The 27,455-nt window shown below is 59.8% G+C and overlaps 2 protein-coding genes and 1 long non-coding RNA gene across 28 annotated transcripts in view; 1 reads left to right on the forward strand and 2 right to left on the reverse strand.

The window, feature by feature from the left end:
* On the reverse strand, positions 1 to 14,005 carry VPS9D1 (VPS9 domain containing 1). 21 transcript variants are annotated; one of them, XM_077986862.1, is made up of 16 exons: positions 13,417 to 13,561; positions 11,358 to 11,465; positions 11,183 to 11,258; positions 9,019 to 9,111; positions 8,750 to 8,912; positions 5,447 to 5,558; positions 5,301 to 5,363; positions 4,897 to 4,949; positions 4,732 to 4,819; positions 4,207 to 4,292; positions 3,467 to 3,891; positions 2,634 to 2,763; positions 2,116 to 2,324; positions 1,735 to 1,834; positions 1,312 to 1,416; positions 1 to 841 (listed from the first exon to the last, which is right to left on the reverse strand). In XM_077986862.1, exons 4-16 carry the CDS (start codon positions 9,074 to 9,076, stop codon positions 748 to 750), a joined length of 1,686 nt encoding a protein of 561 aa, XP_077842988.1. In that variant the 5' UTR covers positions 9,077 to 9,111; positions 11,183 to 11,258; positions 11,358 to 11,465; positions 13,417 to 13,561; the 3' UTR covers positions 1 to 747. The 21 variants fall into 21 exon arrangements, 19 of the variants coding, with proteins under 19 accessions (XP_077842988.1, XP_077842986.1, XP_077842980.1 ...); XM_077986860.1 differs by having other exon boundaries at positions 11,361 to 11,485; XM_077986854.1 differs by having other exon boundaries at positions 2,634 to 2,766; positions 11,361 to 11,485.
* Positions 11,469 to 27,455, forward strand: part of ZNF276 (zinc finger protein 276) — a 20,893-nt gene continuing 4,906 nt past the window's right edge. Inside the window, exons 1-9 of one of the 6 annotated variants that reach the window (XM_077986866.1) lie at positions 11,469 to 12,727; positions 14,685 to 14,988; positions 15,291 to 15,337; positions 15,433 to 15,863; positions 18,849 to 18,927; positions 20,427 to 20,510; positions 26,611 to 26,721; positions 26,790 to 26,865; positions 27,187 to 27,304. In XM_077986866.1, the coding sequence (XP_077842992.1) occupies positions 12,507 to 12,727; positions 14,685 to 14,988; positions 15,291 to 15,337; positions 15,433 to 15,863; positions 18,849 to 18,927; positions 20,427 to 20,510; positions 26,611 to 26,721; positions 26,790 to 26,865; positions 27,187 to 27,304 (1,471 nt within the window). In that variant the 5' untranslated portion in view covers positions 11,469 to 12,506. Of the gene's footprint in view, positions 12,728 to 13,144; positions 13,999 to 14,684; positions 14,989 to 15,290; positions 15,338 to 15,413; positions 15,864 to 18,848; positions 18,928 to 20,426; positions 20,511 to 26,610; positions 26,722 to 26,789; positions 26,866 to 27,186; positions 27,305 to 27,455 lie in introns of those variants that run through there. The other 5 variants (XM_077986868.1, XM_001091148.5, XM_077986867.1 and 2 more) reach the window with 5 other exon arrangements.
* Positions 25,609 to 27,188, reverse strand: LOC114674440 (uncharacterized). The gene is made up of 3 exons (XR_013412169.1): positions 26,824 to 27,188; positions 26,124 to 26,539; positions 25,609 to 25,906 (listed from the first exon to the last, which is right to left on the reverse strand). It is a non-coding gene; the product is annotated as an uncharacterized LOC114674440 (long non-coding RNA).

The raw sequence follows: 27,455 nt of genomic DNA on the forward strand, positions 1-27,455 counted from the left end.
GCACAGCAGTGACCTCTTTATTTCAGGCTGGGTGGGGGCAGCATGTGACAGTTAAAGAGGGCTGACCCTTGGGCTGCACGGACCTGGAGAAGATGCCCAGGGTCCCGGAATGTTCACGGCCCACAGGCAAGGTGAGCAAGGGGCAGGGAATGTCCTGGGCTCAGAGCCCTGGACCCCGCAGGGATGTCCCCGCCCATCAGCGAACAGCACAGCCTCCCACCAGGTGCACCCCGGGCACCAGCCGGCCCTTGTTCCTGATCCAGACAAGAAACTAGTTCATGGGGCTACAACTCCCCTTCTAGGGGTCACAGGGGACAGAAACTGGACTACCGTCTCCACCGCTGGCTGGCTCAGGGACCCCTCTTCCCTGACGCTCCCCAGGAGCTGCCCCAGTGAGGCGCTGAGCAAACCCAGCCAGATGCTCATCGCTGAGCCCGCACCCACCGGAGCCCGCAGCTTCCCTTCTCGGGGCCTCTCTGAGGCCTGCACAGGTGAGCAGGTTCCTCCTGGAGCTGATTCAGCCCCACTCTATTGGGGCAGAGGTGCCAACCCCAAGCTCCAGGGTTAGATGTGAGGTGGGGAAGGGGCAAGAGCCGGAGAGTACACCACAGTGGACAAGCCCCCGCCGTGTGCAGAGCAGCGTGAGGCTCCAGGATGGTCCTCAGTAGACCCCGTGGCTCTAGGTGCAGGAGAGATGGCCCTGGGAGGCGAGGCCGGGCCCTGCAGGGGCCCTGGGGTCTGGCTCTACTACTTGGCCAGGCCTCCCTGGGGCAGCAGCTCCACGTAGCTCAGGGCACTCTGCAGTGATGTCAGGCAGTAGCCCTCCTCTCCGATTAGGTACCTGCACGATGGCAGGGGCAGCCGGTGTCATCTGGAGGAACAGAGGGACACCCCCGGCCCTCCAGACGGCAGTGTCTGCCCTCCCAGTTCAGGATCTGGGTGCTGAGGGTGTGCAGGTGGGGCTGTCAGGGCGGCTGGGCTAGAGGGGGCCTTTCCCAGCCACTCTGTGCTTGTCCTTGGACGGCAGAGCCAGGGATGCCCCTCGATCCCCTGACTGTCCCCTCCCCAGGCAGATGTTGCTTGGGGCAGCCCCCAGCTCCTGCTGTTGGGGAGAGGCTGAGCTAAGCGAAGGCACGGGACATGTGGCAGCAGGCACTCTGCAGGTAGACCCACAGGGGCTGTCCAAAGGCGTGGCTGTGACGGAGCCACACACTGCCCTCCCAGATGCCACTGACAACCACCGTTTAGGTTGAGGGATGAGGTCCCTGCTCTTCCCACAGAGACCCCTGCCCTGCCCCCGCCGGGCTCTACCCCTCATGGATGAACTCCTCCAGGGCCGCGCACTCTGACACCAGCTGAGGGAGGCCGCTCCTTAGCACCACGAAGGACAGGATGGGCAGCAGGTCGTCGGCACCACTGTGGGGAGGGCACAGTGGCCGTGGGTTGGGGCCAGGGGCCTCTCACTCCACAAACCCAGCAGCTGTGGAGCCATCCTGGCCGTGCTGGCCGCAATCTCTGTGCCCTCCTGTCCCGAGGCACAGGAAGCCCCCTGGGTGTGGTGAGGCTGTCCCTAAACTGCACTGCGGAGCCAGGGCTGGGCCCACACGGCCCCTCCTGCTTGTACAGTGCAGCCGGCTGGCACGAGGCTAAGGGGCAGGAAGACAGTCCCTCCTGTGACCATTGCCTTTCTATGGCCCTTCCTCCCTGGCCACACCTCACCCTCCTGGGACTCACATGGCAGCTGCAGCGATGGGCTGGGGCCCGGCCTGGGGTGTGGCCTCCGGCGTGGGGCAGTAGTCTTCCGCGCAGACACAGATGACCCGCAGGGTCCGCACTGCACCACAGGCAGCGTTTCAGGAGCAGCCTGAGCCACCCCTGATACCTCGCCCACCCACCCGCCCACATCCTGGTGTGCAGGGCTGGGAAGAGCTGCAGTGACCCTGGGGACACTGCTGAGACTGGGAAGAGCTGCGGTGACCCTGGGGACACTGCTCAGACTCCACTTTGTCCTGGTCTCCCCCCTCCCCACCGGCACGTGACAAGAGAAGCTCAGTGATGAAGACACAGGCTCCAGGTCACCTACTGGGATGGGAGCCTGCCCCTCCCCCTGCTGACCTATGCACTCCAGCTTCTTCTGGGGGCAGCTCTCCAGGACCAGCAGTCCAAGCTCCTGGGCCGCAGCGCAGTAGGGGTAGCCAATGGCCCCCTTGGCCTCAGGGTTCTGGGGGAGGAGCTTGGTGGGGATGCCAATGGCGGTGGGGGGTGCATTCCTGTAGAGCTCCATGCTCCTGCTCAGGGCAGCCTCCCGGGCTTGGTGCACACTCCTGGGGCAGAGAGAGACCAGGCTAAGCTGCCCCAGGGACCTTGCCCCAGGGACAGAAGCAGGGCTGTGGCTGGAGCTCAGGCCTGGAGAAAACTGACGATGTATCCCAAGCAAAGAGCTCCAGTGTTTGCAAGACGCCAGGCACGGGAGGGTGCCCACAGTCCTACCTGCAAACTGGAAGCGCCTGAGGATGGCCTCAGGGAAAGCCACAGGCTAGGGGGCATTGAGGGGAGCAGACAGTGCCAGGGAGCAGGGCAGGCCTCCTGGGAGACACCAGGCCACACGAGTGGTTGTACGGCTGGGCCCATACCTGTACAGGGCCAGCAGCAGAGGCCACAGCGGGGAGAAAAAGGGCTCCTCAATGCATGCCAGGCAGCGGTCCTTGGAGGCAGCTGTGTTTAGGCCTTCAAAGGCCAGAAGGGTCAGCGAGAGCAGCCTGTCTGCTGGGAACAGAGCCAGACACGTCCACATAGGTTCCTCCCCTGCCGGGTCAAGTGGCTCTAAGCCATGGGGCCTTCTTCCGCCCAAGCAAGCTCTCTGAGAGGCAGACCAACTGGCAGTGTCCAGGAGCAGAGGGGAGAGGGCCCTGTTTGGTCCTCTTTCCACCGCCTTCAAGCCTCCTGCACCCACCCCTGACCCTCCTGGCCCAGGGCAGGGAGTCTGGGACCAGAAACTGAGAAAACACCGGAGAATGATCCCTTTCTCAAAAGGGCCTTTACCCAAAACCGCAGGGACCAGGGGAGCCTTTAGAATCAACCCCTGTGGGTGGGGACCCTGGCCAAGTTCCTCAGTGTGTGGGCAGCACAGCGAGATCGCCGCTGGGGGGGGCTGTCGGGGGCCCTCACTGGTTCTTAGAAAACTCTAGGCCGGGCGCGGTGGCTCACGCCTGTAATCCCAGCACTTTGGGAGGCCGAGGTGGGCAGATCACCTGAGGTCATGAGTTTGAGACCAGCTTGACCAACATGGTGAAACCCCGTCGCTACCAGTCTATTTCCAAAATGAGAAGGGCTGAGGCGTAGGCTGGTGGACATGAGTCTGATCAGAGGCTCTGATTGACAGACCCTTCCCCAAACAAGCTTGAAATGGACCAGCAAGCAGGGGTGGAGAGCTGCGGCCGCTCTCCCAGGGAGGGCCTGGCCTCACCGATGGCGTTGTGGATCTCCTCCACCGCGCTCTTCAGCTGCTGCAGCTGGGGCTCCGGCTGCACCCCACGGCCCTGGCCCTGCCGCTCAGACGTCCCCAGGAACTGCTCCAGGTCCTCGAATGAGCTGTCCTTGTCCGGCAATCCAGATGCGGTGTCCCCCAGGGGCGAGGGAGGCCCCACGGGGCCGGGCTGGAGTGGGGGCGTGGGGGGGCAGTCCTGGGGCCGCGGGGCCGCGCTGGGCTCGGGCGGGGACAGCATGCAATGGAGGCTCTGCGAGGGCCGCAGCCGTCGGCTTCCGGGGTTGGGGGTCGGGGGGCAGCAGCCCGGGGCTGGCGCGGCTGCTCTGCTCACGGCGGGGTACAGGGCGCTGTACACGGCGCACTGCAGCCGCCTCAGGAGCTGCGCGATCGGGTGGTCGGGGAGGCTGCGGGAGAGGAGGGCGTGAGAACGCGGCCAGCCCCGGCCTCCCCGTGGCATCCACAGGCGCTGCGCTACGCCCGGTTTCAGAGAAGTGACTCGCGTTACCTCCTGACAGTGAATGTTGGAAAGTCTGCCCCCGCCCGCGCTGGGGAGGTTAGAGAAGCCGAGAACCGCCCTCGGCGCAAAGGGAGCTGCGGTGTCCACGTGGCCGGGGCACAGGGTCCCTGGGTCAGTCCAGCCCGTCTCCGGCACCTGGCACCAGGGAGAGGCGCCCAAGGCCGGTGCGCAGGGGCTCTGCGGAGCCTGAAGGCCCAGCTACCTGAGCAGGTGTGAGACAAGGCTGGTCACGAGTGACAGGTCCCCCGGGCTCCTCTTGAGCTTGGCCTTCCAGTGCTTCGGCCAGTCCTATGGGACAAGTGGCCTTGAAGGAAAGCACAGTGGGTCCGCCACGACCGGACGCGCCTCATCTCCCACCAATGCCGACCCCTAGAGACTGTGGGAGCCCGTCCTGGGTGCAAGAAACCTAGCGCCAGCGCCCCGCCCCCGCCCCCACCCACACCTGAAGGAGACCTTAGGTGAACCTGGCCCTGCTCCCTTGCTGGGACCTCCCACGCTGGGACCCTCCCACGCGACCCCTGGTCTGGCCCCCTCGCTAAACCCCGCCCCCACGCAGCCCTGGCCCCGCCCCTCGCTGGGCCCTCCCACTCTGCTCTGGCCCCGCCCCCCTCACTGGGCCCTCCCACGCGGCTCTGGCCCCGCCCCCTCACTGGGCCCTCCCACGCGGCTCTGGCCCCGCCCCCTCCCCGGGATCCTCCTACAAAGCCTGGGCCGGAGGGGGACGCACGTGGTCCTGCTCGTACTCCAGGACGGCGGCGTAAAGGGCCCGCTGCTCCCGTTCCTCCGGGGTCAAGGCGACCTGGCTGCAAAACCTCCTGGGGAGAAAGGCACGTGGTGGGTCCCCGGGCCAGGCCCTCCCCGCCGCCGCCCCAGGGGCGGGTAGGAATCCCACCTGTTGGCGGCCTCCTGGAGCCGCAGCCGGCGCTCCTCCATCTTTCTCTGGAGCTGGGTGCAGAGTCAAGGGGCCGAGCGTCGGATCTGAGCGGGCCCTCGGTTCCCAACCCCGTCCCACACCCCGAGAGGCCGAGACGTCACAGGGACCCCCCCCCCAATGAGGGGCTGTCCCCAGGTGAGGCTTCTGGGGCAGAAGGTAGCCTGCGCTCAAGCCAGGAGAGCCGAGCCAGAGAGCCTGGGGGATGGGGGTGAGGACCTTCCCCTGAGGCCATGCCTCTGCAAAGCGGGAAGCCCCTCAGCCCTGTACCCCGACCCTGGAACCTCCGCCCCCCTCGCTGTCCCCTTCTCTGCCCTTGGCTCAAAGCCACACCGAGTTTCCCCTCGGGTGGTCAGAAAGGGTGCTGTCTCCTCCCGGGCTTTGGCGATCACTAGGTTCTCCATCATCTGCCGCTGTAGAGAGAGGGTCTGGGCGGGGAAGGAGGGAGTAAGACCGACGCCCCCCACAGCCCGCGCCGACGCCCCCCAGGCCCTCTGCAGCCCGCACTCACTAGGGACGTCTTCTGCATGGCCTGGCTGGGGTCTAGCCGGGCCATTCGGGCCTCATACGCAGCCTTCAGCTTCTGATTCTGCAGGGAGGCCTCCTCCAGTGGCGTCAGCTCTCTGGAAATGTGACAGAGCTGCTGTCTAGACCTCTAGACCCCAGGAAGCCCAGTGGTGTCTGGCCACCAGAGGAGCCTCTCTCATCCTCCCGGATTGCTCTGAGGCCAGGAGGTGAGGAGGAAGAGGAGGGGAGCTATCTGGCCTGGGCTGCAACATCTGCCCCTTCTTGCTTCCTCTTCCAAAACCCAGATTTTGGCCAGGTGCAGTGGCTCCTGCCTGTAATCCCAGCACTTTAGGAGGCTGAGGCCAGGCGGATCACCTGAGGTCAGGAGTTCGAGACCAGCCTGGCCAACATGGTGAAAGCCCATCTCCACTAAAAATACAAAAATTAGTGGGCTTGATGGTGCACGCTTGTAATCCCATCTACTCGGGAGGCTGAGGCAGAACTGCTTGATCCCGGGAGGCGAGGTTGCAGTGAACCGAAATCTGGCCGCTGCACTTGAGCCGGGGTGATAGAGCGAGATTCTGTCTCAAAAAACCAAAACCAAAACAAAAAACGTTAACAACAACAACAACAACAACAACAAAAAAAACAGGTTTTGGTATTGCCAGGACTTTTGGCTTTTCAAGAGAAGCTGGACCACTGGACTTCTATGGAGATCAGTTATACGTGTTTGGCAACAGCATGAATCCTGTTAAAGCACGCTTGTGCAACAACCCGAGGGCTGGATGACTTTGAATGTGGCCCAACACAAATTCCTAAACTTCCTTAAAACATCACTGGGGGCCGGGCACAGTGGCTCATGCCTGTAATCCCAGCACTTTGGGAGGACAAGGTGGGCAGATCACGAGGTCAGGAGATTGAGACCATCCTGGCTAACATGGTGAAACCCAGTCTCTATTAAAAATACCAAAAATTGGCCGGGCGTGGTAGCACGTGCCTGCATGCCAGCCTGGATGACAGAGACTGTGTCTCAAAAAAAAAAAAACAAAAAAACAAAAAAACCCTGTTTTTGCAATTTTTTTTGTTTGTTTTTTTGAGACAGAGTCTCATTCTGTTGCTCAGGTTGGAGTGCAGTGGCACAGTCTCGGCTCACTGAAACCTCCGCCTCCCGGGTTCAAGTGATTCTCCTGCCTCAGCTTCCCAAGTAGCTGGGACTACAGGTGTGCGCCACCACGCCCGGCTAATGTTTATAGTTTCTAGTAAAGATGGGGGCGTCATCATGTTGGCCGGGCTGATCTCGAACTCGTGACCTCAGGTAGTCCGCCTGCCTTGGCTTTCCAAAGTGCTGGATGACAGGCATGAGCCACTGAGCCCGGCCTTGCAATTTTTTTTTAAAACTCATCGGCTATCGTTAGTGTTAATGTGTTTTATGTGTGGCCTAAGACAGTTCTTCCAGCGCGGCCCAGGGAAGGTAACAGATTGGACACCGCTGCTTTAAAGGCACTATATGGGTCAAACGGCTAGAGCAGTCTGTGACCCGTGAAAGGAAGAAGCGTTCTGCCTCCCTTAGACAGCTCCTAACAGCCACTCCACCTTGAAAGCTTCCGTCCCTCTTACCTTCCTACTGTCAGGGACAGTAGAGGGTGGTGGTGGGGACAAGGAGGAGGAAAGACAGAGCCTGGCTCCTGGCCACCCTGCCCTGAAGCCACACTTGCAGAAACGAGGTGACTGGGAAGCCAGGCGCCACCACAGCAGGGACAGAGTGGGCCCTTCTTGTCTCTCCCACTTGGGATTCATTGGGCTTTTTGCATTTGTGTCTGTATTTTTCATCATGATGTTCTAGACAACTGTCTGCCATTCTAACGTCTAATAATGCCTCTCTCCCATTTTCTTTCTGGAACTCCAGTGAACACGTTAGGCTTTCCATCTCTCTCTTTTTGTATGTGTGTGACATAGTCTCACTCTGTCACCCAGGCTGGAGTGCACTGGTATGATCTAGGTTCATGGCAACCTCCGCCTCCTGGGTTCAAGCGATTCTCCTGCCTCAGCCTCCCTAGTAGCTGGGACTACAGGCACCCGCCACCACGCCCGGCTTTTTTTTTTTTTGAGACAGAATCTCGCTCTGTCGCCCAGGCTGGAGTGCAGTGGCCGGATCTCAGCTCACTGCAAGCTCCGCCTCCCGGGTTCCCGCCATTCTCCTGCCTCAGCCTCCTGAGTAGCTAGGACTACAGGCGCCCACCACCTCGCCCGGCTAGTTTTTTGTATTTTTTTTTAGTAGAGACGAGGTTTTACCGTGTTAGCCAAGATGGTCTCGATCTCCTGACCTCGTGATCCGCCCGTCTCGGCCTCCCAAAGTGCTGGGATTACAGGCTTGAGCCACCGCGCCCGGCCAATTTTTGTATTTTTAGTAGAGACGGGGTTTCACCATATTGGCCAGGCTGGTCTCGAACTCCTGACCTTGTGATCCGCCCGCCTTGGCCTCCCAAAGTGCTGGGATTACAGGCGTAAGCCACTGCGCCCAGCTCCATCTCTTGTTTTCTGTCTTTAATTTTTGTTTCTGTGATTCATTCTGGATATCTTTTGACCTTTTTTCCAATACATGAATTTGCTCTTCAGCTATGTCTGCTATGCTATTATAAACTTGTCTGCTCACTTTTGTACGTATGCATGTACTTAGACATATATATGTAATTTATTCTTGTTCCCAGCTAATTTTTTTTTTTTATTAGAGTCTCGTTTTGTTGCCCAGGCTGGAGTGCACTGGCACCATTACGGCTGCACCCTCAACCTGTCAGGCTCAAGTGAGCCTCCCACCCTCCCACCTCAGCCTCCCTAGTAGCTGGGACTACAGGGGCACACCACTATGCCTAATTTTTTTTTTCTTTTGAGATGGCGTTTTGCTCTTGTTGCCCAGGCTGGAATGCAATGGCGTGATCTTGGCTCACTGCAACCTCCACCATCCAGACTCGAGTGATTCCCCTGACTCAGTCTCCCAAGTAGCTGGGATTACAGGTGCACGCCACCACAGCCAGCTAATTTTTGTATTTTTAGTAAAGACAGGGTTTCCCCACGTTGGCCAAGCTGGTCAGGAACTCCTGACCTCAGGTGATCTGCTCGCCTCGGCCTCCCACAGTGCTGGGATTACAGGCGTGAGCCACCGTGCCCAGCCTGCATTTGGCTGTATCAGGCAAGAGGATATTCCCATTCCGGGACTCATTTTTTAAAAATTCACTGTGATCACCTCATTTTCCTCAGCCTCAAAAACCCAATCCCAGGCTCAGCCCAACTCCCGTCTTGCCCATCTTACTTCTTAGAGCTTTGTGACTCTGCCCCCTGAAGCTTCTGGAAGATCTCGGGTGGCAGAAAAGGAGAGAGCTTCCCTCCCTCGTCGGAGTAGACGCGGCGGTGTCTGCCGGCAGGCTGGGGGATGGGAGCAGCGGCAGGCATGGTTGGCTTCAGGCGTGTTTTCCCTGCAAGCCATCGGTAGCCAGAGGTCAAGCGGTGGGCCCACATCCCACAGAGGAGATGCAGGCTTGGGGGATGCCCCAGGAGAGCCGCCTACTGCAGGAGACCCACCAAGCTTGGTGGCCGTTGACTGGGCCCTCTCCAGACACTGCTGCGCTAGCTTCAGCATCTTGGAGGTGTCCGGGGGCACAGTCTCCCTAGCTTCTGGAGGAGGGACAAGAAGGCTGGTCACAGTTGGCTCTATCACCGTTACCTATTGCTGAGATAAAATGAGGCAATGGAAAAGCCAGGCAAGCCCACTGCCCCCCAACCCCTCACTGCCCCTGGGCAAGCCCACTGCCCCCCCATCCCCCACTGCCCCCCATGGACCCTGGGCAAGCCCACTGCCCCTTCCACTCCCCACTGACCCCGGGAAAGCCGACTATCCCTCATGGACTCCAGGCAAGCCCCCTGCCCCACCGTGGACCCCGGGCAAGCCCCCCCACCCACTCATCTCTAATCATCTGCCCTGGTTTTGCCTCCTGAGCCTGCTAAGTCTGTGTGTCCCTCATCAAGGCCTGTCAGAGCCTAGACCCTAAATGGGAAGTGGCTGTTTTACAGAGACAAGGACGTGCTGAGGGGAACTGCCTCACCCGTCTCCCACTGGCTGTGTCCCTAAAGTCCTTCCTTCCTGTAGGCTTGGCATGGAACACCTCTGCATGTGACCACGGGCCTGCTCACACAGCCCTTCTGCACACGTGGGAGCTGCCTCTGTGACTCACCCCTGGACCCACTGCCCCAGCGCCTGACCCACCTCCCTGCTGCCTTTCACAGAAAACTTCTCACAGACTCCCATTTTCTTATCTGGCCCCGATTTCGGAAACTGCCCTTACCCATCCCCACCTTGCCAGATACGGTGGGCCACAGGCGTTCCTCTGTCTTCTGGGACTTTGCTCTCCCCAGGGGATCCTCTGCCACTCCTCCACCCAACTCCTCAATCTTGGAGCGCCAGAGCTCAGCTGAGCTCACTGGTTCCCTAGGGAGCTGGGGCAACTGTTAGCTCCCCCTGACCTCTGTGCTCCTATGTCCAGTGGCTGGTGGCCCCCTCAAACTTAATGTGTTCATCATGGAACTTTCTGTTCCCCCCCTCGCCAGTCTGCTCCTGTCACCATGTGCCTCCTGCAAGTCTATTCTGTTCCACCCTCAGGACACATCTCCAGACCGTTTACTGCTCCCATCCTGGGTGGTCCGGCCACTGCCATCCTCAGTCCTCACCTGAGGCTCCGCTTCCAGGCTGGTCTCTCCCTCAAAGCCTCTTCAAGTTTTCCTTCACACCAGAACAGCCCCAGTTCCACCCAAGGCATGCACACAGCCCCACCCCGCCCACTCCTATTTCAGGGCCTTTGCACACCCCACTGTTGGAATGCTGCCCCACCTCTGTGCCACTCACTGGAGCCAGTGTCTTGCCACACCCCAATCTCCATCCTCTTACCCACAACACTCGTCCCTTCCTGCCACTACATCACACTGAGTGTGGGCCGGTCCACCTGCTACAGATGGTCAGGCTGGAAGGACACAGGAGCCCCCCCTGAAGCCTGGCACTCATCAATGGCTCGGCTGCCCACAATTTTTTTTTTTTTTTTTTTTTTTGAGATGGAGTTTGGCTCCGTCACCCAGGCTGGAGTGCAGTGGTGTGATCTTGGCTCACTGCAAGCTCTGCCTCCCAGGTTCACGCCATTCTCCTGCCTCAGCCTCCCGAGTAGCTGGGACAACAGGTGCCTGCCACCACACCCGGCTTTTTTGTATTTTTAGTAGAGACAGGGTTTGACCGTGTTAGCCAGGATGGTCTCCATCTGTTGACCTTGTGATCCACCTGCCTCGCCTCCCAAAGTAGTAGGATTACAGGCGTGAGCCACCGCGCCCAGCCTAGGCTGCCCACAATTTGTCCAGCATGGAGGGAGCAGCAGGCCTTAGCCATGACTTTTTTTTTTTTTTTTTTTGAAAAGGAGTTTCACTCTTGTTGCCCAGGCTGGAGTACAATGGGGTGATCTCGGCTCACTGCAGCCTACGCCTCCTGGGTTCAAGTGATTCTTCTGCCTCAGGCTCCCGAGTAGCTGTGATTACAGGTGCCCGCCACCACGGCCAGCTACTTTTTGTATTTTTAGTAGAGACGGGGCTTCGCCACGTTGGCCAGGCTGGTCTCGAACTCCTGACCTCAGGTGATCCGCCCGCCTCTGCTTCCCACAGTGGTGGGATTACAGGCATGAGCCACCGCGCCCGGCCGGCTGAGCCGTACCTTTAGTGGTTTCCACTTCTTCCAGTAACGCCTGGGAGATATAGTGGATGGTCCTCAGGTATTCTGTGTATGCCTCCTGTGTCCAGGAAAGAGAACAGTGGGGTCAGGCCTGTGGAGGGAAGTGACTCCATCATTCCTTCCGGATCCCCTTGTGGGATAAGCAAGGAACACCCACCACCTGCTTATCTCTGAGATACACCAGAGACACTGAGCCTGCAGTGGTTGGCTGCAGCCGGAACACGGTTTTCTGCCTGGGGCACAGGCAGCATCACTGCTCTGCAGACTTGGAAAACACATCAGAACCTGAGAGAGAGAGAGAGCCAGGGACGAGCTGGACCTCACTTTCTCCTCTCACTGCCTTTCTCTCCAGCACAGGAACTGATGTTCTCATTCAGTGGGCCTGGGGAAGTGACCTCAGCAGTTTGCTGTCATTTTTCACTCTATGCGGAGTTTCCTTCTTGTGCAACTCAAGGGTGATTCACTCAGTGGCTTAAAAAAATACTTCCTGAGAGGATAAAGGGAGTGATACTGGAAGTTTTCAAATCACTTCCCGGCTTAAGTTCTGAGAAATCCCTTTCCCAGAACCCCTGAGTTACGTATTCCCAGTGTACACAGGAGCCTAGAACATGTGACTGTTACGTTTCAAGGCCGTGTGACCCCTCTGACAAGGTGCAGGTCATCGGAACCACATTATGGTGGTTTGTTTTGCTGAGACAGAGTCTCACTCTGTCGCCCAGATTGGAGGACAGTAGCAGGATCTCGAGTCACTGCAACCTCCGCCTCCCGGATTCAAGTGATTCTCCTACTCAGCGTCCCAAGTAGCTAGGATTACAGGTGTGCACTGCCACGCCTGGCTAATTTTTGTATTTTTAGTAGAGACGGGGTTTCACCGCGTTGGCCAGGCTGGTCTCGAACACCTGACCTCAGGTGATCTGCCGCCTAGGCCTCCTAAAGTGTTAGGATTACAGGCGTGAGCGACCGCGCCCAGCAATATGGTGTGTTTGTTTCATCCCCAGCTGTTAAGTTACCTATCTTTAAATCTACGCCTCAGAGAAAAAGACAAAATACAATCCAGGCAGGATTTCTGACTTGTGGAGGCACCTGCTGCCCTAAAAACCAACTTGGGGAAAGCGGCAGATTCAGGAACGAGGCCTCTCCTAGGCACAGGCAGGCTCCTTCCTTCCGTGGGCAGCCGGGCGTGGCTGAGCCGGCTTCTCTACCTGGTCGCCAACCTTAGATTCGGCCCCATCTCAGAAACGGGCCACACCCCTCCGGCCTGCTTTTCCTTTCTAAGGCGACTGCAAAGTCTCACAAACGAGCGAGCATGTGGCCTTCTCTGGATTCCGTCCCCTGTGGCAACCGGATTAAATCTACCATCTCTGCCCAGAAAAGTGCACGAACGCATGGACCTGCTCGTCACACGGGTTTTGGAAGGTGGCCTGGGGACTCTCCCGCTGCATCTCAACAGCTGGAGCCCAGGCTCTCATGCGCCGGCTCAGCGAGCGGACTGCAAAGCCGAGACCGGCAGGATCTGAGCTGTCCAAGGTCACTGCACGCCGGGCTGCGCCCCGCCCCCGTCCTCGCCCGGGAACCGCGGGGGGTCCCCGTTGGCGCCTGCCCCCGCGTCCCCAGCCCGAGCCGGCCCAGTCCTCGCCCTCCCGGGGCGGGGGGTCCCTCCAGGGGCCACCCTCGGCGGCCAAGCCCCGCCCCCGCCCCGCCTCACCCGGGGCCGGTTGCCGGTGTCCAGCTCGATGGCCCCGTTGGCCAACTTCATGGCGCTCTGCAGCGGCTTCACCGTGCCGTCCCCGGCCGCAGCGGCCATGGCGCCGGGCGGGGGAGGCGGCGGCGGTAGCCGAGGGGCGGGGCGGGCGCCCGGGAGCCCGGAACGCAGCCGGCGCGGGTGCGGGAGCCGCCGGAGCGGCGGACCGCCGGAAGGGACGCGGCCGCACTTCCGGCGACGGGCCCCCTCCGCGCGTACTTCGGGCCCCACGGGTGTTAGTGGCGGGGGTGGCAGAGCTAGGGCGGGTTGTCGCGACCGGGCCGGGCCCCTTCGCCGTCTCTAGATGGGGCTGGCGGGAAGGGCCCCTCACGGAGTTGCCAAGGGCGTCTAACCGCAGCAGCCAGGCCCCTGTCTACGTGAGACCCCGGCCCCCGTCCCCTCTGCAGCCCGCCCGCCACCTGCGCGCCGCGTGGCCTCCGCCGGCGCCTGCCCGCCCCGCGCCTCCGTCTCTCACGGTAAGAGGCGGGGAGGGCCGCGTCGCCTCTCCCTGGAGGGCTCGTCGTGAGGTCTCGGCGAGCCCCTCCGCCCAGCGCCCCGCCCCAGGCCAGCGCTCCATTGGCGGCAGCGGCGGGCACGGCCGCTCTCGGGCCGGAGAGGGGAGCGGGTACGAGCGGGGGCGCTGGCACCGCGCGTGGAACCTCGGCCGCGGGGTCCCGCCCCTGGCCCCTGGCCCGCCCCGCCCGCCTCGCTTGGCTTCTCGCTCCGCCCCTCGCCCGCCCCGCCTCGCTTCCAGCGCGCCGAGCGGAGCCGAACGCCGGGTCCTCCAGGAACCTCGAGACGGGCCGAGCGGGGCCGGGCAGCGCCCGCGGGGTTCTCCTGGCGTCCTCCGCTGCCATGAAGCGGGACCGGCTGGGCCGCTTCCTGTCCCCTGGGGCGGCCCGGCAGCGCGGGGCCTCGGGCGGCGGCGGCGGCGGCCGTGCTCGGGGCCGCCCTTCCCTCAGCGGCGGGTCGAGGGTGGACGGGGCGACGGCGCGGCGCGCCTGGGGCCCGGTTGGGCACTGCGGGGACGCGGGCGAGGACGGCGTGCACGAGGCAGGTGGGTCCACGGCGCGGGCGTGGCGGGCGGGGGTCGCGGCGGGGGCTGCGCGTGGGCGGAGCTGCACTGACGCCCGGAAGCGGCGCGGCCTCCCCTCCACCCGGCCGAGCGCGCAGCGGACTCGGGGCTGCGTCTGGATAGGCGCTGGGCGGCCGGCTCGGTTTTCCCCGTGCTCCGTGGCGCTGGCGTCGCCGGCCCGGCCTCCCCGGCCGCGGGCTCGGTCAGAAGGGACCCGGCGTGAGGAGCGCTGTCACCGCGGGCAGGTCGCCCTTGGGCGCCCGCGCGTGGGAATCGCCCTCTCCGGCTTCGTGTTCTCCGGGAGCAGGAAAGGAGGCGGCACCTGCACTTGGCAGACAGGAAACCGCGGCGTTTCCTGGAGGGCGCAGCGCCGTCCCCGGGTCTCGCGGTCGCTGGGAGGAGGGTGCAGTTCCAGGTTTCACTCGTGAAGCTGTTTCGCTGGGAGGCTTCAGAGGCCTTTGAAATTTGAAAGATTTCTTGGACCAGCGGCCGCATCCCCCACAGGGCGGCTCGTCCCGCCTAGAGCCGCGCGCCCGAGCCGCTTGCTGTGTCCGGGGGCCGCGCGGAGGGCGATGCAGGCGCTGCCCTCGAACCTGGAGTCCGGGACGCCCCGTGCTCGGGAGCCTCCGCCTTTGCCGGCTGCTAACACTTTCTGCCGCTCTGTGCAGGAGCAGGCCGGGCTCTCGCCATGGGTCACTGTCGCCTCTGCCACGGGAAGTTTTCCTCGAGAAGCCTGCGCGGCATCTCGGAGAGGGCGCCTGGAGCGAGCGTGGAGAGGCCGTCCGCAGAGGAGCGCGTGCTCGTCAGGGACTTCCAGCGCCTGCTGGGGGTGGCTGTCCGCCAGGACCCCGCCTTATCTCAGTTTGTCTGCAAGAGCTGCCACGCCCAGTTCTACCAGTGCCACAGCCTCCTCAGGTCCTTCCTGCAGAGGGTCAACGTCTCCCCGACGGGTCGCCGGAAGCCTTGTGCAAAGTACGCCCGAGTCTGTTGAGGGCACGTTCAGGCTGTCAGCACTGCAGTGTGACGGGTGCTGAGAGAGGGACAGGGCATGCCTTGGCGGCAGCCTCTGGGTGGCGGGAATGGGCCATGCCCAGGCTCGGTGTGAATAGGCCTGGGATTGGTGTGGAGAGACGAACTGGGAGGAGCTGGGGTGAGGGAAGAGAAGGTTACCTATGGGGACCGCTGAGGTTTGAGACCTTGAGAGGGTCCCGTACCACACGCGCTGTGAACCTGCGCCTGCTTGTCCTGCTCATGGCCACACTGATCCTTTGCAGGGTCGGTGCCCAGCTCCCAGCAGGGGCAGAGGAGGGAGCGTGTCTGGGTGAGTCCTCCCCCGGTGGAGGGTGGGCTGGGTGCCCACCAGCCATGGAGCTGACATCTCTGTTGACTCTCTGCAGTGGATCTGATCACATCAAGCCCCCAGTGCTTGCACGGCTTGGTGGGATGGGTGCACGGACACGCGGCCAGCTGCAGGGCCCTGCCCCACCTTCAGAGGACACTGTCCTCTGAGTACTGTGGCGTCATCCAGGCCGTGTGGGGCTGCGACCAGGGCCACGACTACACCATGGACACCAGCTCCAGCTGCAAAGCCTTCTTGCTGGACAGTGCGCTGGCGGTCAAGTGGCCATGGGACAAGGAGACGGCGCCACGGCTGCCCCAGCACCGAGGGTGGAACCCTGGGGACGCCCCTCAGACCTCCCAGGGTAAAGGGACAGGGACCCCAGTTGGGGCTGAGACCAAGATTCTGCCCAGCACGGATGAGGCCCAGCCTCCTTCGGACAGCGACGCGGTGGGGCCCAGGTCGGGCTTCCCACCTCAGCCAAGCCTGCCCCTCTGCGGGGCCCCAGGTAGGAGGCACCTCTTGCTGGTGCTAGACCAGGATCTGTGCTCCCCAGCCGGGCAGGGTTTTCCGCAGAAAGTGGATGTCTCCACTGCTCCAGGTGGTGGCCGGAGCGTGGTGTGAGAAGGAACAGAGCTTGGGGCTTCGACCTGCGGCTGCTCACCACAGCCAGAGAGCAGGGAGGGGCGGCCGGCCTGTCTCGGCCTCTTGCTCTGTGAGCAGGGCTTTGTTCCAGCAGTTTCTGTGGCTTATCAGCCATCTAGTCTTCCTCTAAGCTTGTGCTTGGGGCTGAGGGGACTGAGGAAGAAAAGAATGGGGCCTTGTCTGTGGACGTGGGAGAAGAGAATGGCCATTGCCTCTGTGGCTGCTGCCCTGGGCCAGCTGCAGGTCATTTCCTGGTGCTCAGCCAGCCGCCTGGTGACACCCTGGCGTGGGCCAGTGTGGCGCAGCTTTCTCTGCTGACAGGCTGAGGGGAACACAAGGCCCTTGTTTGGGCCCCAGAACCCTTAGCACTGTGGGCTGGTGCAGCTGCTTCTGGATGTTGTGTTAGGAGGGCTGGGGCCAGTTTCCCTCCGGCCTCTTGTCGTGCGTGTGGTCTGCGTATCTGTCCCCACCTGGGCACTCAGCCTCCACCTTGAGTCCTCAGGGGAGCTTCCAAAAAACGTAGCTACCTGTTATCCTAGACTTTGGGAGGCTGAGGTGGGCGGATCACTTGAGGTCCGGAGATCAAGACTAGCCTGGCCAACATAGCAAAACCCCATCACTAATAAAAATACAAAAACTAGCTAGGCATGGTGGTGGGCACCTGTAATCCCAGGTACTCTGGAGGCTGAGGCATGAGAATCACTTGAGCCTGGGAGGCAGAGGTTGCAGTGAGCCGACATCGCACTGCTGTACTCCAGCCTGGGCGACAGAGCAAGACTCCGTCTCAAACAAAAACTCAGTTACCCAGATAGTTCAGAAAGATACGGGTGCACAGATGAGACAGTGTGGTTTGGGGGCCTTGGGTAGGAACAGGATTGTGAGTGTCACGTCTTAGAGCTGATTGGTTTTTAAACTTGTATGCAGTATGTTGACAACAATACTACCTCTTTACTTATCTTTGTATGTATTTTTGTGACAGAGTCTCGTTCTGTAGCCCAGGTTGGAGTGCAGTGGCGCGATCTTGGTTCACTGCTACCTCTGCCTCCCGGGTCTTGGTTCAAGCATTTCTCCTGCCTCAGCCTGCCGAGTATCTGGGATTACAGGCACGCGTCACCACGCCCAGCTAATTTTTGTATTTTTAATAGAGACGGGGTTTCACCATGTTGGCCAGGCTGGTCTCGAACTCCTGACCTTGTGATCCACCTGCCTCGGCCTCCCAGAGTGCTGGGATTACAGGTGTGAGTCACTGCGCCCGGCCGAGAACAATACTGTTTAAAGCTTATTTTAGGCCAGGTGCAATGGCTCACGCCTGTAATTCCAGCACTCTGGGAGGCTGAGGCGGGCAGATTGTGAGGTCAGGAGATTGAGACCAGCCTGGCTAACATGGGGAAACCCTGTCTCTACTAAAAACAACAAAAAACTAGCTGGGCGTGGTGGCGGGCGCCTGTAGTCCCAGCTACCCTGGAGGCTGAGGCAGGAGAATGGCATGAACCCTGGAGGCGGAGCTTGCAGTGAGCCAAGATCGCACCACTGCACTCCAGCCTGGGTGACAGAGCGAGATTCCGTCTCAAAAAAAAAAAAAAAAATTAGCTGGGCGTGCTGATGGGCACCTGTAGTCCCAGCTACTCGGGAGGCTGAGGCAGGAGAATCGCTTGACCCTGGGTGGCGGAGATTACAGTGAGCTGAGATCCTGCCACTGCGCTCTAGCCTGGGCAACAGAGCAAGACTCCATCTCAAAAAAAAAAAAAAAAAAAGAAACTTACTTCAAGTAGAGATGGAGTCTCACTGTTTTGTCCAGGCTGGTCTTGAATTTCTGGCTTCAAGTGATTCTCCTGCCTTGGCCTCCCAAAAGCCTGGGATTATAGGCATAAACCACCAGGCCTGGCCGAGAGAACAGTAATAGTATTTATTTATGGAGTCTTGCTCTGTTCCCCAGACTAGAGTGCAGCGGCACGGTCTCAGCTCACTGCAACCTCTGCCTCCTGGGTTCAAGTGATTCTCCTACCTCAGCCTAATGAGTAGCTGAGACTACAGGCTCGTGCCACCACACCGGTTAATTTTTTGTATTTTTGTTTTTAGTTTTTTTTTTTCTGAGACAAAGTTTCACTCTGTTGCCCAGGCTGGAGTGCAGTGGCGCGATATCAGTGAGCCGCAACCTCCGCCTCCCAGGGTCAAGCGGTTCTCCTGCCTCAGCCTCCTGAGTAGCTGGGATTACAGGCACCCACCACCATGCCTGGCTAATTTTGTATGTTTAGCCAGGCATGGTGGTGGGTTTTCTCCATGGTGGTCAGGCTGGTCTTCAACTCTCGACTTCAGGTGATCCGCCCGCCCTAGCCTCCCAAAGTGCTGGGATTACAGGCATGAGTTACCACGCCCGGCCCAATTTTTTGTATTTTTAGTGGAGACAGGGTTTCACCGTGTTAGCCAGGTTGGTCTCGATTCTCCTGACCTTGTGATCCGCCCGCATCGGCCTCCCAAAGTGCTGGGATTACAGGCGTGAGCCACCGCGCCTGGCCCAGTAATTGTTTAAATGTCTCAGAACATCCACCAAGTCCAGGCTGTCCTAGAATGACTGGATCGGAGTCTGTGGAGGACTGGGCTTTCTGGTTCTGCTGTTCCTGAGGTTCTGATGCTTGTTGCTGCCTGTGTGTTTCTGGACGTCGGGCTGGCAGGACAGGATCGGAGGCCGCGTAGCACTCTTGGCAGGGATGGGGCCGAGGTGGGGGAAACTTGCGGGTCAGGGACCCCAGGCTCCCTTCTGGTCATCAGTAGTGGAGTCGTACCTCCTGGCAGGTGAGACCTTTCTGTGCTCCATGTTGGTGACAGGACCTTGTTCTTTGTTTCTCAGGGCAGTTGGGTGAGAAGCAGGTCCCATCTTCAACCTCGGATGATCGGGTAAAAGACGAGTTCAGTGACCTTTCTGAGGGGTGAGAGAAGAGTGGGTTTAAATAGCCTAACATTTCTCCTTCAAAAACCAAACAGCCATCGTAGGGCCAGCTGCCCGTGCCCTGGTACCAAACTAAGCCGTCACAGGGGCCGGCTGTCTGTCCCTGGCTGGGACGCGCCTCCTCTCGAGGTGGGAGGAGAGGAGGGCTGGGGAGCTTCCGAGGCTTCTTGTCTCTGATTGGTGGTTTCCTGGGGGCCAGAGGGCACCCCCAGACCTGAGGCAGCTCCAGAGGGAGCTCGATAGGGTTTCTGACCTGGAGCAGCCTAGAAGTGAGTTTGTTGAAACCACCTTGTGGCTGGGTCCTTTGTTTCTGCTGCTGTTTTCTCTTTTAGGGCTATGGTTTTGTGTTCGCTCCAGCTGTTTCTGGAGTAGAGGAAGCCTGACTTTAGCCCTTGACTATGACACTGTTCTGACTTGAAGCAGAGGCTCCGTGAGGAGGTGTTGGAGGAGGACAGGCCTCAGAAGGGACCCCATCAGTGTCTGCAAACTCCCTGGGCCACCCCTGCCTCTCAGCCAAGCGCCACTCAGGGCAGTTGTGCCAGGCTGGGGTTTGCACCATTTCCACCCTCTCCTGTCAACCTTGGCTGCAACACAGACGCACCTCATCCAAATGAGGACAGCCCAGTTTGGGGGGCAATCCCAGTGGGGTGTCCAGTGATGAAATCGGGCAGGTGCCAGGAGGCACCTGGGCTGGCTAAGGCTGTCCTCAAGACCACCAGGAGACGAAACCACAGCTCAGGTTTCAGCATAAAGGCCACAGTCTTTTTCTTTTTTCTTTTCCTTTTGTGAACTTTGTTTTTAGACTGAGCCTCACTCTGTTGCCCGGGCTGGAGTGCAGTGGCGCCGTCTCAGCTCACTGCGACCTGTACCTTCCGCTTTCAAGCGATTCTCCCGCGTCAGCCTCCCAAGTAGCTGGGATTACAGATGCCCCCCACCACGCCCAGCTAATTTTTGTATTTTTAGTAGAGACAGGGTTTCCCGGTATTGGCCAGGCTGGTCTTGAACTCCTGACCTCAGGTGATCCACCTGCCTCAGCCTCCCAAAGTGCTGGGATTACAGGCTGAGCCACCACACCCAGCCACTTGCGTCAACTTAGAAGTGGCTCGTGGCAAACCCATCAGCTGCATAGGGGTTCGCAGTTACGGGGTGAGGTGGTTGATTTTTCAAAGTCTGCTTAGCAGGAAGCCACCTTTGAGAGCCTCCACCCCTTCTGGGCTGCTGTGGAAAGTGCTCTTTCCAAGTCCAGTGTCCTGGTGCCCGGAGCACATGGCTTGTGGGGGTTGCTGGCTTGTGAGCCTGGTCGGTCCTTTGAGTTCGGAAATGAGATTGGAAATTTGGGGATTCTAGATTTAAGACATTTTCAGAAGAACTCGAACGTGGGACGTGGGGGTCCATGTGGTAATCTTTAGGCAGGGGTGTTGTTGGAACTGTTACTGCCCAGGCCCAGGGCTTTGCTGAAGATTCTGTCTTCATTCCTAGAGACGTCTTGAGTGAAGACGAAAATGACAAGAAGCAAAACGCCCAGTCTTCGGATGAGTCCTTTGAGCCTTACCCAGAAAGGAAGTAAGTGGGTAGCCCGGGATCTGCTGGAGGCATCCGCTGGGTGACCTAGACACCCGCCTGTGCCCCAGGGGCTCTCACTCCCCGCTGTGCGTACCCTCCTGGTGGTCTCAGCGCTGTGAAATGACCAGCAGGCTGGGGTAGGGCTGCCTCAGAGTCCCAGCAGTGGACGGCAGGTGTCTGTTGACAAAACCCAGCCTCATTTGAGAATGAGGCTCTTAGGACCCTTCTGCCAGTCCTGCTCTGGGTTCACACCCCAGTGTCCCCCCTGGAATTCCCCAACCCATCGCTTCTGCTTTGTGTGCATCCTGAGGCCCAAGGACCCAGCTCTGTCATCCTCACAGTTGTGACCCCATCACTGACGTCCATGGCCAGGCAGCCACGGTCCACTTCCTTGTTGAGTCACTTCTGTGGCCTTGTTTTGACTTTGTTTTTAGGGATTTATGTTTTCTCTCTGGTTAGAACACAGGCCTTGGTGGTGAGGGCTAGTTTTCACTTGTGCTGTCTTCTTTGCAACCCTGTACCCAGGAGTACCCAGAACACTGCCAGGTAGTTGGCGACTGACCCGGTCCCTGTCCTTGAGCATTTCAGTCCAGAACAAAGGTCCAGAGGGCCGGCGGCTGTGAGTACCACAGTCAGCCACTGGAACCCTGCAGTGCAGACTGAGAGGTCAACTGCCTTTTTCATTGAAGTTCTGATGCTGTTAAGTTTTGAAAAGAGAAACAGGAGCAGAGGAGGAGGCCGGAGAGGGGCTGCAGGGGCCTCAGCATGAACAGAAAACTGGTCAGGCCCAGAAAAGGTGCACGGGGGTCCCTACCCTGAGGTTTGTTCCCAGGAATCATGGCTGGGGTGCCGCCCGAGGCTGCTGATGAGAAGCCCCCACTCCCTGTGACCCCCCCAGGTTGAGTCCAAATCCCAGGACACCTGAGAATGTTTCCGTGCCTTGCTGTCCAGAGGGTCTGGGGATGCTGGTGAGAGGAGGGCTGGGGGCTGGGATGGGAGGGGCCAGGTGAGCCTTTTCCAGAGAGGCAGATTCAGGAGGGGAGGGTCCTCTCTGCTGAGCTCCTGCTGCTGTGACAGGGACAGCACATCAGACTGTGTCTCTGGTTCCTCTGGACCCCAGGAGTGCAGACAAAGACGTGCTTTGGGACGGAGACGCAGGAGACATGTTTTCAGAGGCCTCTAGTTAAAGGGGTGACTTCAGTGGGACCCGCGGTGTAGGAGGCAGGACTGGGTGGTAGCAAGCATGGCCTCCTGACTGCGGCGAGTGCCGGGGCACTTGGTTCCTCAGCTGCTACAGTGAGACCCCCCTGGGAACCCAGAAGGGCCTCTGCACAGCCCCCAGCCCATGTGCTGCCTCGCAGTCGTCTTGACTCGACCTTCGCGTTCTAGCAGGCAAGCTCGCCTGCACCCTCAGCTGGGGGCAATGATGTGCTAATGAGGGGTCAGTGGTTCCAGCCAGAGGTGAAGACCAGGGCCTGCGCCCTCGTGGGGAAAGAACTGACAAGCAGCAGTGAGGCCTGAGCCCAGCCCACCCCGTCCGCAAGGATCCCCGTCCCGGACACAAGGGCAGAGAGACTGCGGGTGCTCCGAAGCCTCCTGTGCTGAGGAAGAGAGCGGTCGGTGTGGGAACCGTATGGCCAGCCACTCAACAAACAAGGGGCCACCCAATCCAGGCAGGCAGGGCAGGTGGCCAGATCACGAAAACCAGTTATCAGGGACAGGGAGAGAAGGCGCAGCCTGTGCAAAGTCAACACAGTTCTTTTCAATGATTTTTTTTTTTTTTGAGATGGCGTCTTGCTCTGTCGCCCAGGCTGGAGCGCAGTGGTGCGATCTCAGCTCACTGCAAGCTCCGCCTCCCGGGTTCAAGTGATTCTCCTGCCTCAGCCTCCTGAGTAGCTGGGATTACAGGCACGCACCACCACGCCCAGCTAAGTTTTGTATTCCTAATAGAGACGGGGTTTCCCCACGTTGGCCAGGCTGGTCGCAAGCTACTGACCTCGTGATCCGCCCGCCTCAGCCTCCCAGAGTGCTGGGATTACAGGCGTGAGCCCCGCGCCCGGCCTCAGTGCACTCGTTAAAGAGAAGGGCAGTTAGCGATGGGATTACAGGCGTGAGCCCCTGCGCCCGGCCTCAGTGCACTCGTTAAAGAGAAGGGCAGTTAGCGATGGGATCACAGGCGTGAGCCCCGCGCCCGGCCTCAGTGCACTCGTTAAAGAGAAGGGCAGTTAGCGATGGGATCACAGGCGTGAGCCCCGCGCCCGGCCTCAGTGCACTCGTTAAAGAGAAGGGCAGTTAGCGATGGGATCACAGGCGTGAGCCCCGCGCCCGGCCTCAGTGCACTCGTTAAAGAGAAGGGCAGTTAGCGATGGGATCACAGGCGTGAGCCCCGCGCCCGGCCTCAGTGCACTCGTTAAAGAGAAGGGCAGTTAGCGATGGGATCACAGGCGTGAGCCCCGCGCCCGGCCTCAGTGCACTCTAAAGAGAAGGGCAGTTAGCGATGGGATCACAGGCGTGAGCCCCGCGCCCGGCCTCAGTGCACTCGTTAAAGAGAAGGGCAGTTAGCGATGGGATCACAGGCGTGAGCCCCGCGCCCGGCCTCAGTGCACTCGTTAAAGAGAAGGGCAGTTAGCGATGGGATCACAGGCGTGAGCCCCGCGCCCGGCCTCAGTGCACTCGTTAAAGAGAAGGGCAGTTAGCGATGGGATCACAGGCGTGAGCCCCGCGCCCGGCCTCAGTGCACTCGTTAAAGAGAAGGGCAGTTAGCGATGGGATTACAGGCGTGAGCCCCGCGCCCGGCCTCAGTGCACTCGTTAAAGAGAAGGGCAGTTAGCGATGGGATTACAGGCGTGAGCCCCGCGCCCGGCCTCAGTGCACTCTAAAGAGAAGGGCAGTTAGCGATGGGATTACAGGCGTGAGCCCCTGCGCCCAGCCTCAGTGCACTCGTTAAAGAGAAGGGCAGTTAGCGATGGGATTACAGGCGTGAGCCCCGCGCCCGGCCTCAGTGCACTCGTTAAAGAGAAGGGCAGTTAGCGATGGGATTACAGGCGTGAGCCCCGCGCCCGGCCTCAGTGCACTCTTAAGAGAAGGGCAGTTAGCGATGGGATTACAGGCGTGAGCCCCCGCGCCCGGCCTCAGTGCACTCGTTAAAGAGAAGGGCAGTTAGCGATGGGATTACAGGCGTGAGCCCCGCGCCCGGCCTCAGTGCACTCGTTAAAGAGAAGGGCAGTTAGCGATGGGATTACAGGCGTGAGCCCCGCGCCCAGCCTCAGTGCACTCGTTAAAGAGAAGGGCAGTTAGCGATGGGATTACAGGCGTGAGCCCCTGCGCCCAGCCTCAGTGCACTCTAAAGAGAAGGGCAGTTAGCGATGGGATTACAGGCGTGAGCCCCTGCGCCCGGCCTCAGTGCACTCGTTAAAGAGAAGGGCAGTTAGCGATGGGATTACAGGCGTGAGCCCCGCGCCCAGCCTCAGTGCACTCGTTAAAGAGAAGAGCAGTTAGCGATGGGATTACAGGCGTGAGCCCCGCGCCCGGCCTCAGTGCACTCGTTAAAGAGAAGGGCAGTTAGCGATGGGATTACAGGCGTGAGCCCCTGCGCCCGGCCTCAGTGCACTCGTTAAAGAGAAGGGTAGTTAGCGATGGGATCACAGGCGTGAGCCCCGCGCCCGGCCTCAGTGCACTCGTTAAAGAGAAGGGCAGTTAGCGATGGGATTACAGGCGTGAGCCCCCGCGCCCGGCCTCAGTGCACTCGTTAAAGAGAAGGGCAGTTAGCGATGGGATTACAGGCGTGAGCCCCCGCGCCCGGCCTCAGTGCACTCGTTAAAGAGAAGGGCAGTTAGCGATGGGATTACAGGCGTGAGCCCCGCGCCCAGCCTCAGTGCACTCGTTAAAGAGAAGGGCAGTTAGCGATGGGATTACAGGCGTGAGCCCCGCGCCCGGCCTCAGTGCACTCGTTAAAGAGAAGGGCAGTTAGCGATGGGATTACAGGCGTGAGCCCCGCGCCCGGCCTCAGTGCACTCTAAAGAGAAGGGCAGTTAGCGATGGGATTACAGGCGTGAGCCCCGCGCCCGGCCTCAGTGCACTCGTTAAAGAGAAGGGCAGTTAGCGATGGGATCACAGACGTGAGCCCCGCGCCCGGCCTCAGTGCACTCGTTAAAGGGCAGTTAGCGATGGGATTACAGGCGTGAGCCCCGCGCCCGGCCTCAGTGCACTCTAAAGAGAAGGGCAGTTAGCGATGGGATTACAGGCGTGAGCCCCGCGCCCGGCCTCAGTGCACTCGTTAAAGAGAAGGGCAGTTAGCGATGGGATTACAGGCGCGAGCCCCGCGCCCAGCCTCAGTGCACTCTAAAGAGAAGGGCAGTTAGCGATGGGATTACAGGCGTGAGCCCCTGCGCCCAGCCTCAGTGCACTCGTTAAAGAGAAGGGCAGTTAGCGATGGGATTACAGGCGTGAGCCCCTGCGCCCGGCCTCAGTGCACTCGTTAAAGAGAAGGGTAGTTAGCGATGGGATTACAGGCGTGAGCCCCCGCGCCCGGCCTCAGTGCACTCGTTAAAGAGAAGGGCAGTTAGCGATGGGATTACAGGCGTGAGCCCCTGCGCCCAGCCTCAGTGCACTCTAAAGAGAAGGGCAGTTAGCGATGGGATTACAGGCGTGAGCCCCTGCGCCCGGCCTCAGTGCACTCGTTAAAGAGAAGGGCAGTTAGCGATGGGATTACAGGCGTGAGCCCCTGCGCCCGGCCTCAGTGCACTCGTTAAAGAGAAGGGCAGTTAGCGATGGGATTACAGGCGTGAGCCCCTGCGCCCAGCCTCAGTGCACTCGTTAAAGAGAAGGGCAGTTAGCGACAGGGTCTCATGCTCTTGCCCAGGCTGGGGTGCATTGGTACGATCACGGCTGATGGCAGCCTTGTGCGCTCGAGCGAGCCTCTCACCTCAGCCTCCCAGAGTGCTGGGATTGCCAGTGTGAGCCACTGGACTCGGCAGCGTAAATTACTTTTTTCATGCTTTTGCATATGGATTTTTCTTTTAATTTCCTTTTTGGATTGTTCATTGATAATACAAAGAAACGTAAATGGGTTTTGTGTATGGATTTTACACTCTGCAGCTTTGCTGAAATCATTTATTCGGGTTTTTGTGTATGTGGAGCTTTAGGGTTTTCTACATACAAGGTCATGTCATTTGTGAACAGGGAGAATTTTTGTTTTCCTTGCCCAGTTACTCTGGCCAGGGCCTCCAGTGCTGTGCTGAGAACAGTGGTGAGAGAACCCGTGTCTTTTCCTCATCCTGGAGGAAGAGCTTTCAGTCTTTCACGATCGAGTGTGGCATGTGCTGTGGGTTTCACGTCGAAGCTTTATCGTGGTGAAGTTCCCTTCTTCTCCTGAGGGATTTCCTTCCCTATCCTTACTGGATCCAAAAAGGAACCACAATAGACATACACTGGACGCTGCTGCATTTGCTGGTCCCTCAGGGACTTGCCAGACCAACTAAAATGCGCAACCCCAAAGTTCTGGAGGACAAGGTCTCCTGCCCACCATGGTCCCAGTCAGCAGCTCCAGGAACACAGGCTGGGCTCCCTGCAGCGGGGGCAGGGCTGAGGAATGCGGGAGTGGCAGCTGCTCACCTTGTGCTTCCGGGGGAAACAGCACCTGTTCCTCCAAAGCCCGGGCTGGGGCTTGAGCTTGGAATCAAGCTGTCCTGGTTTCAGCGAGTGGATTCTGAGCGTTTTCCTAGCGTTTAAGGTCATTTTGATGAAGGGGTAGCCCCTTTGTCTGTTCTGCCATCTTTCCTGATATCTCCAGTGTTGGGTTTCATGTGTAGCACAGGATGAAGCTTCAGTTCTCAGAACTCACCCCTGCTGTGCCTGCGCCTTGCCCTCTGCTGTGTTTGCCTCTGACCCTGCTGTGCCTGCGCCCTCGCCCTCTGCTGTGTTCACCTGAGGCCTCCTGTCCAGAGTTGCTCTGGCTGTGGTGGCTTCAGGTAGATTTTGAGGGTCAGTCAGCACAGAAGCAACTCAGGGAAGCTTCAAAAACATGTCTCCTGTTAAAGACAAGAAATCTTTTTCAGACGGAGATCAGAAACCACTGAATCTGGGAACCTCTTTTTTTCAGGGTCTCTGGTAAGAAGAGTGAAAGCAAGGAAGCCAAGAAGTCTGAAGAACCAAGAATTCGGAAGAAGCCGGGACCCAAGCCAGGATGGAAGAAGAAGCTTCGTTGTGAGAGGTGAGGCCTGGAGCTTGAGGCTCGCCCTGCCTGTCGGGGCCGGGCTCCATGCGTGCTCTTTGTTGCAGGGAGGAGCTTCCCACCATCTACAAGTGTCCTTACCAGGGCTGCACAGCCGTGTACCGAGGTGCTGACGGCATGAAGGTGAGCACGGGCTGTGCCGGACCAGGCCCCGCAGCTGTCCCTGTGAGCCTGGGGCCGGCACCACGTGTTTCCGCAGAGCCTGACGCAGACTTGTGCCCAAGGTGACTGGGGACCTGGGGTAGATGTGGGGCCAGACTTTCACTTGAGACACCCCCTGGGGGTCTAGAAGTGTCTTGGAGTGAAGCTGTGGAGGAACCAGTGGTGGAGCTGGAGGAGCTGGATCTGCCTTCCTTCCAGGGGCGTCAGCTGCCACCCGCCGAGGGTCCGTGCCGCTCGGCCCGGGTGAGGCTCTGCGGGTCTCTCACTGAGTTTCTCCTGCAGAAGCACATCAAGGAGCACCACGAGGAGGTCCGGGAGCGGCCCTGCCCCCACCCTGGCTGCAACAAGGTTTTCATGATCGACCGCTACCTGCAGCGGCACGTGAAGCTCATCCACACAGGTACTGCCGTCGTCAGCGTCACCCGCGTGGTGACAGCCAGGGGCACGTGACCTGCTTTCCCATCTTCCTGATACCCATCCCCACCCCAGGAGTTGGGGATCGCGTGCAGGTGGCTGATGGGGCCTCGGGTACTCACAGTCATGTAGGTGGA

This window comes from Macaca mulatta, chromosome 20, assembly GCF_049350105.2.
Source record: "Macaca mulatta isolate MMU2019108-1 chromosome 20, T2T-MMU8v2.0, whole genome shotgun sequence".
Lineage (NCBI taxonomy): Eukaryota > Metazoa > Chordata > Mammalia > Primates > Cercopithecidae > Macaca > Macaca mulatta.

Coding starts and splice junctions, on each gene's coding strand:
- VPS9D1 (XM_028841268.2), bottom strand. CDS start 13,004: ATGGCCGCTGCGGCCGGGGACGGCACGGTGAAGCCGCTGCAGAGCGCC. Junction 5,364..5,446: donor CCATGCAGAAGACGTCCCTA/GTGAGTGCGGGC, acceptor TTCCCCGCCCAG/ACCCTCTCTCTACAGCGGCA. Junction 2,325..2,633: donor CTGCTGCTGGCCCTGTACAG/GTATGGGCCCAG, acceptor TCTCTGCCCCAG/GAGTGTGCACCAAGCCCGGG.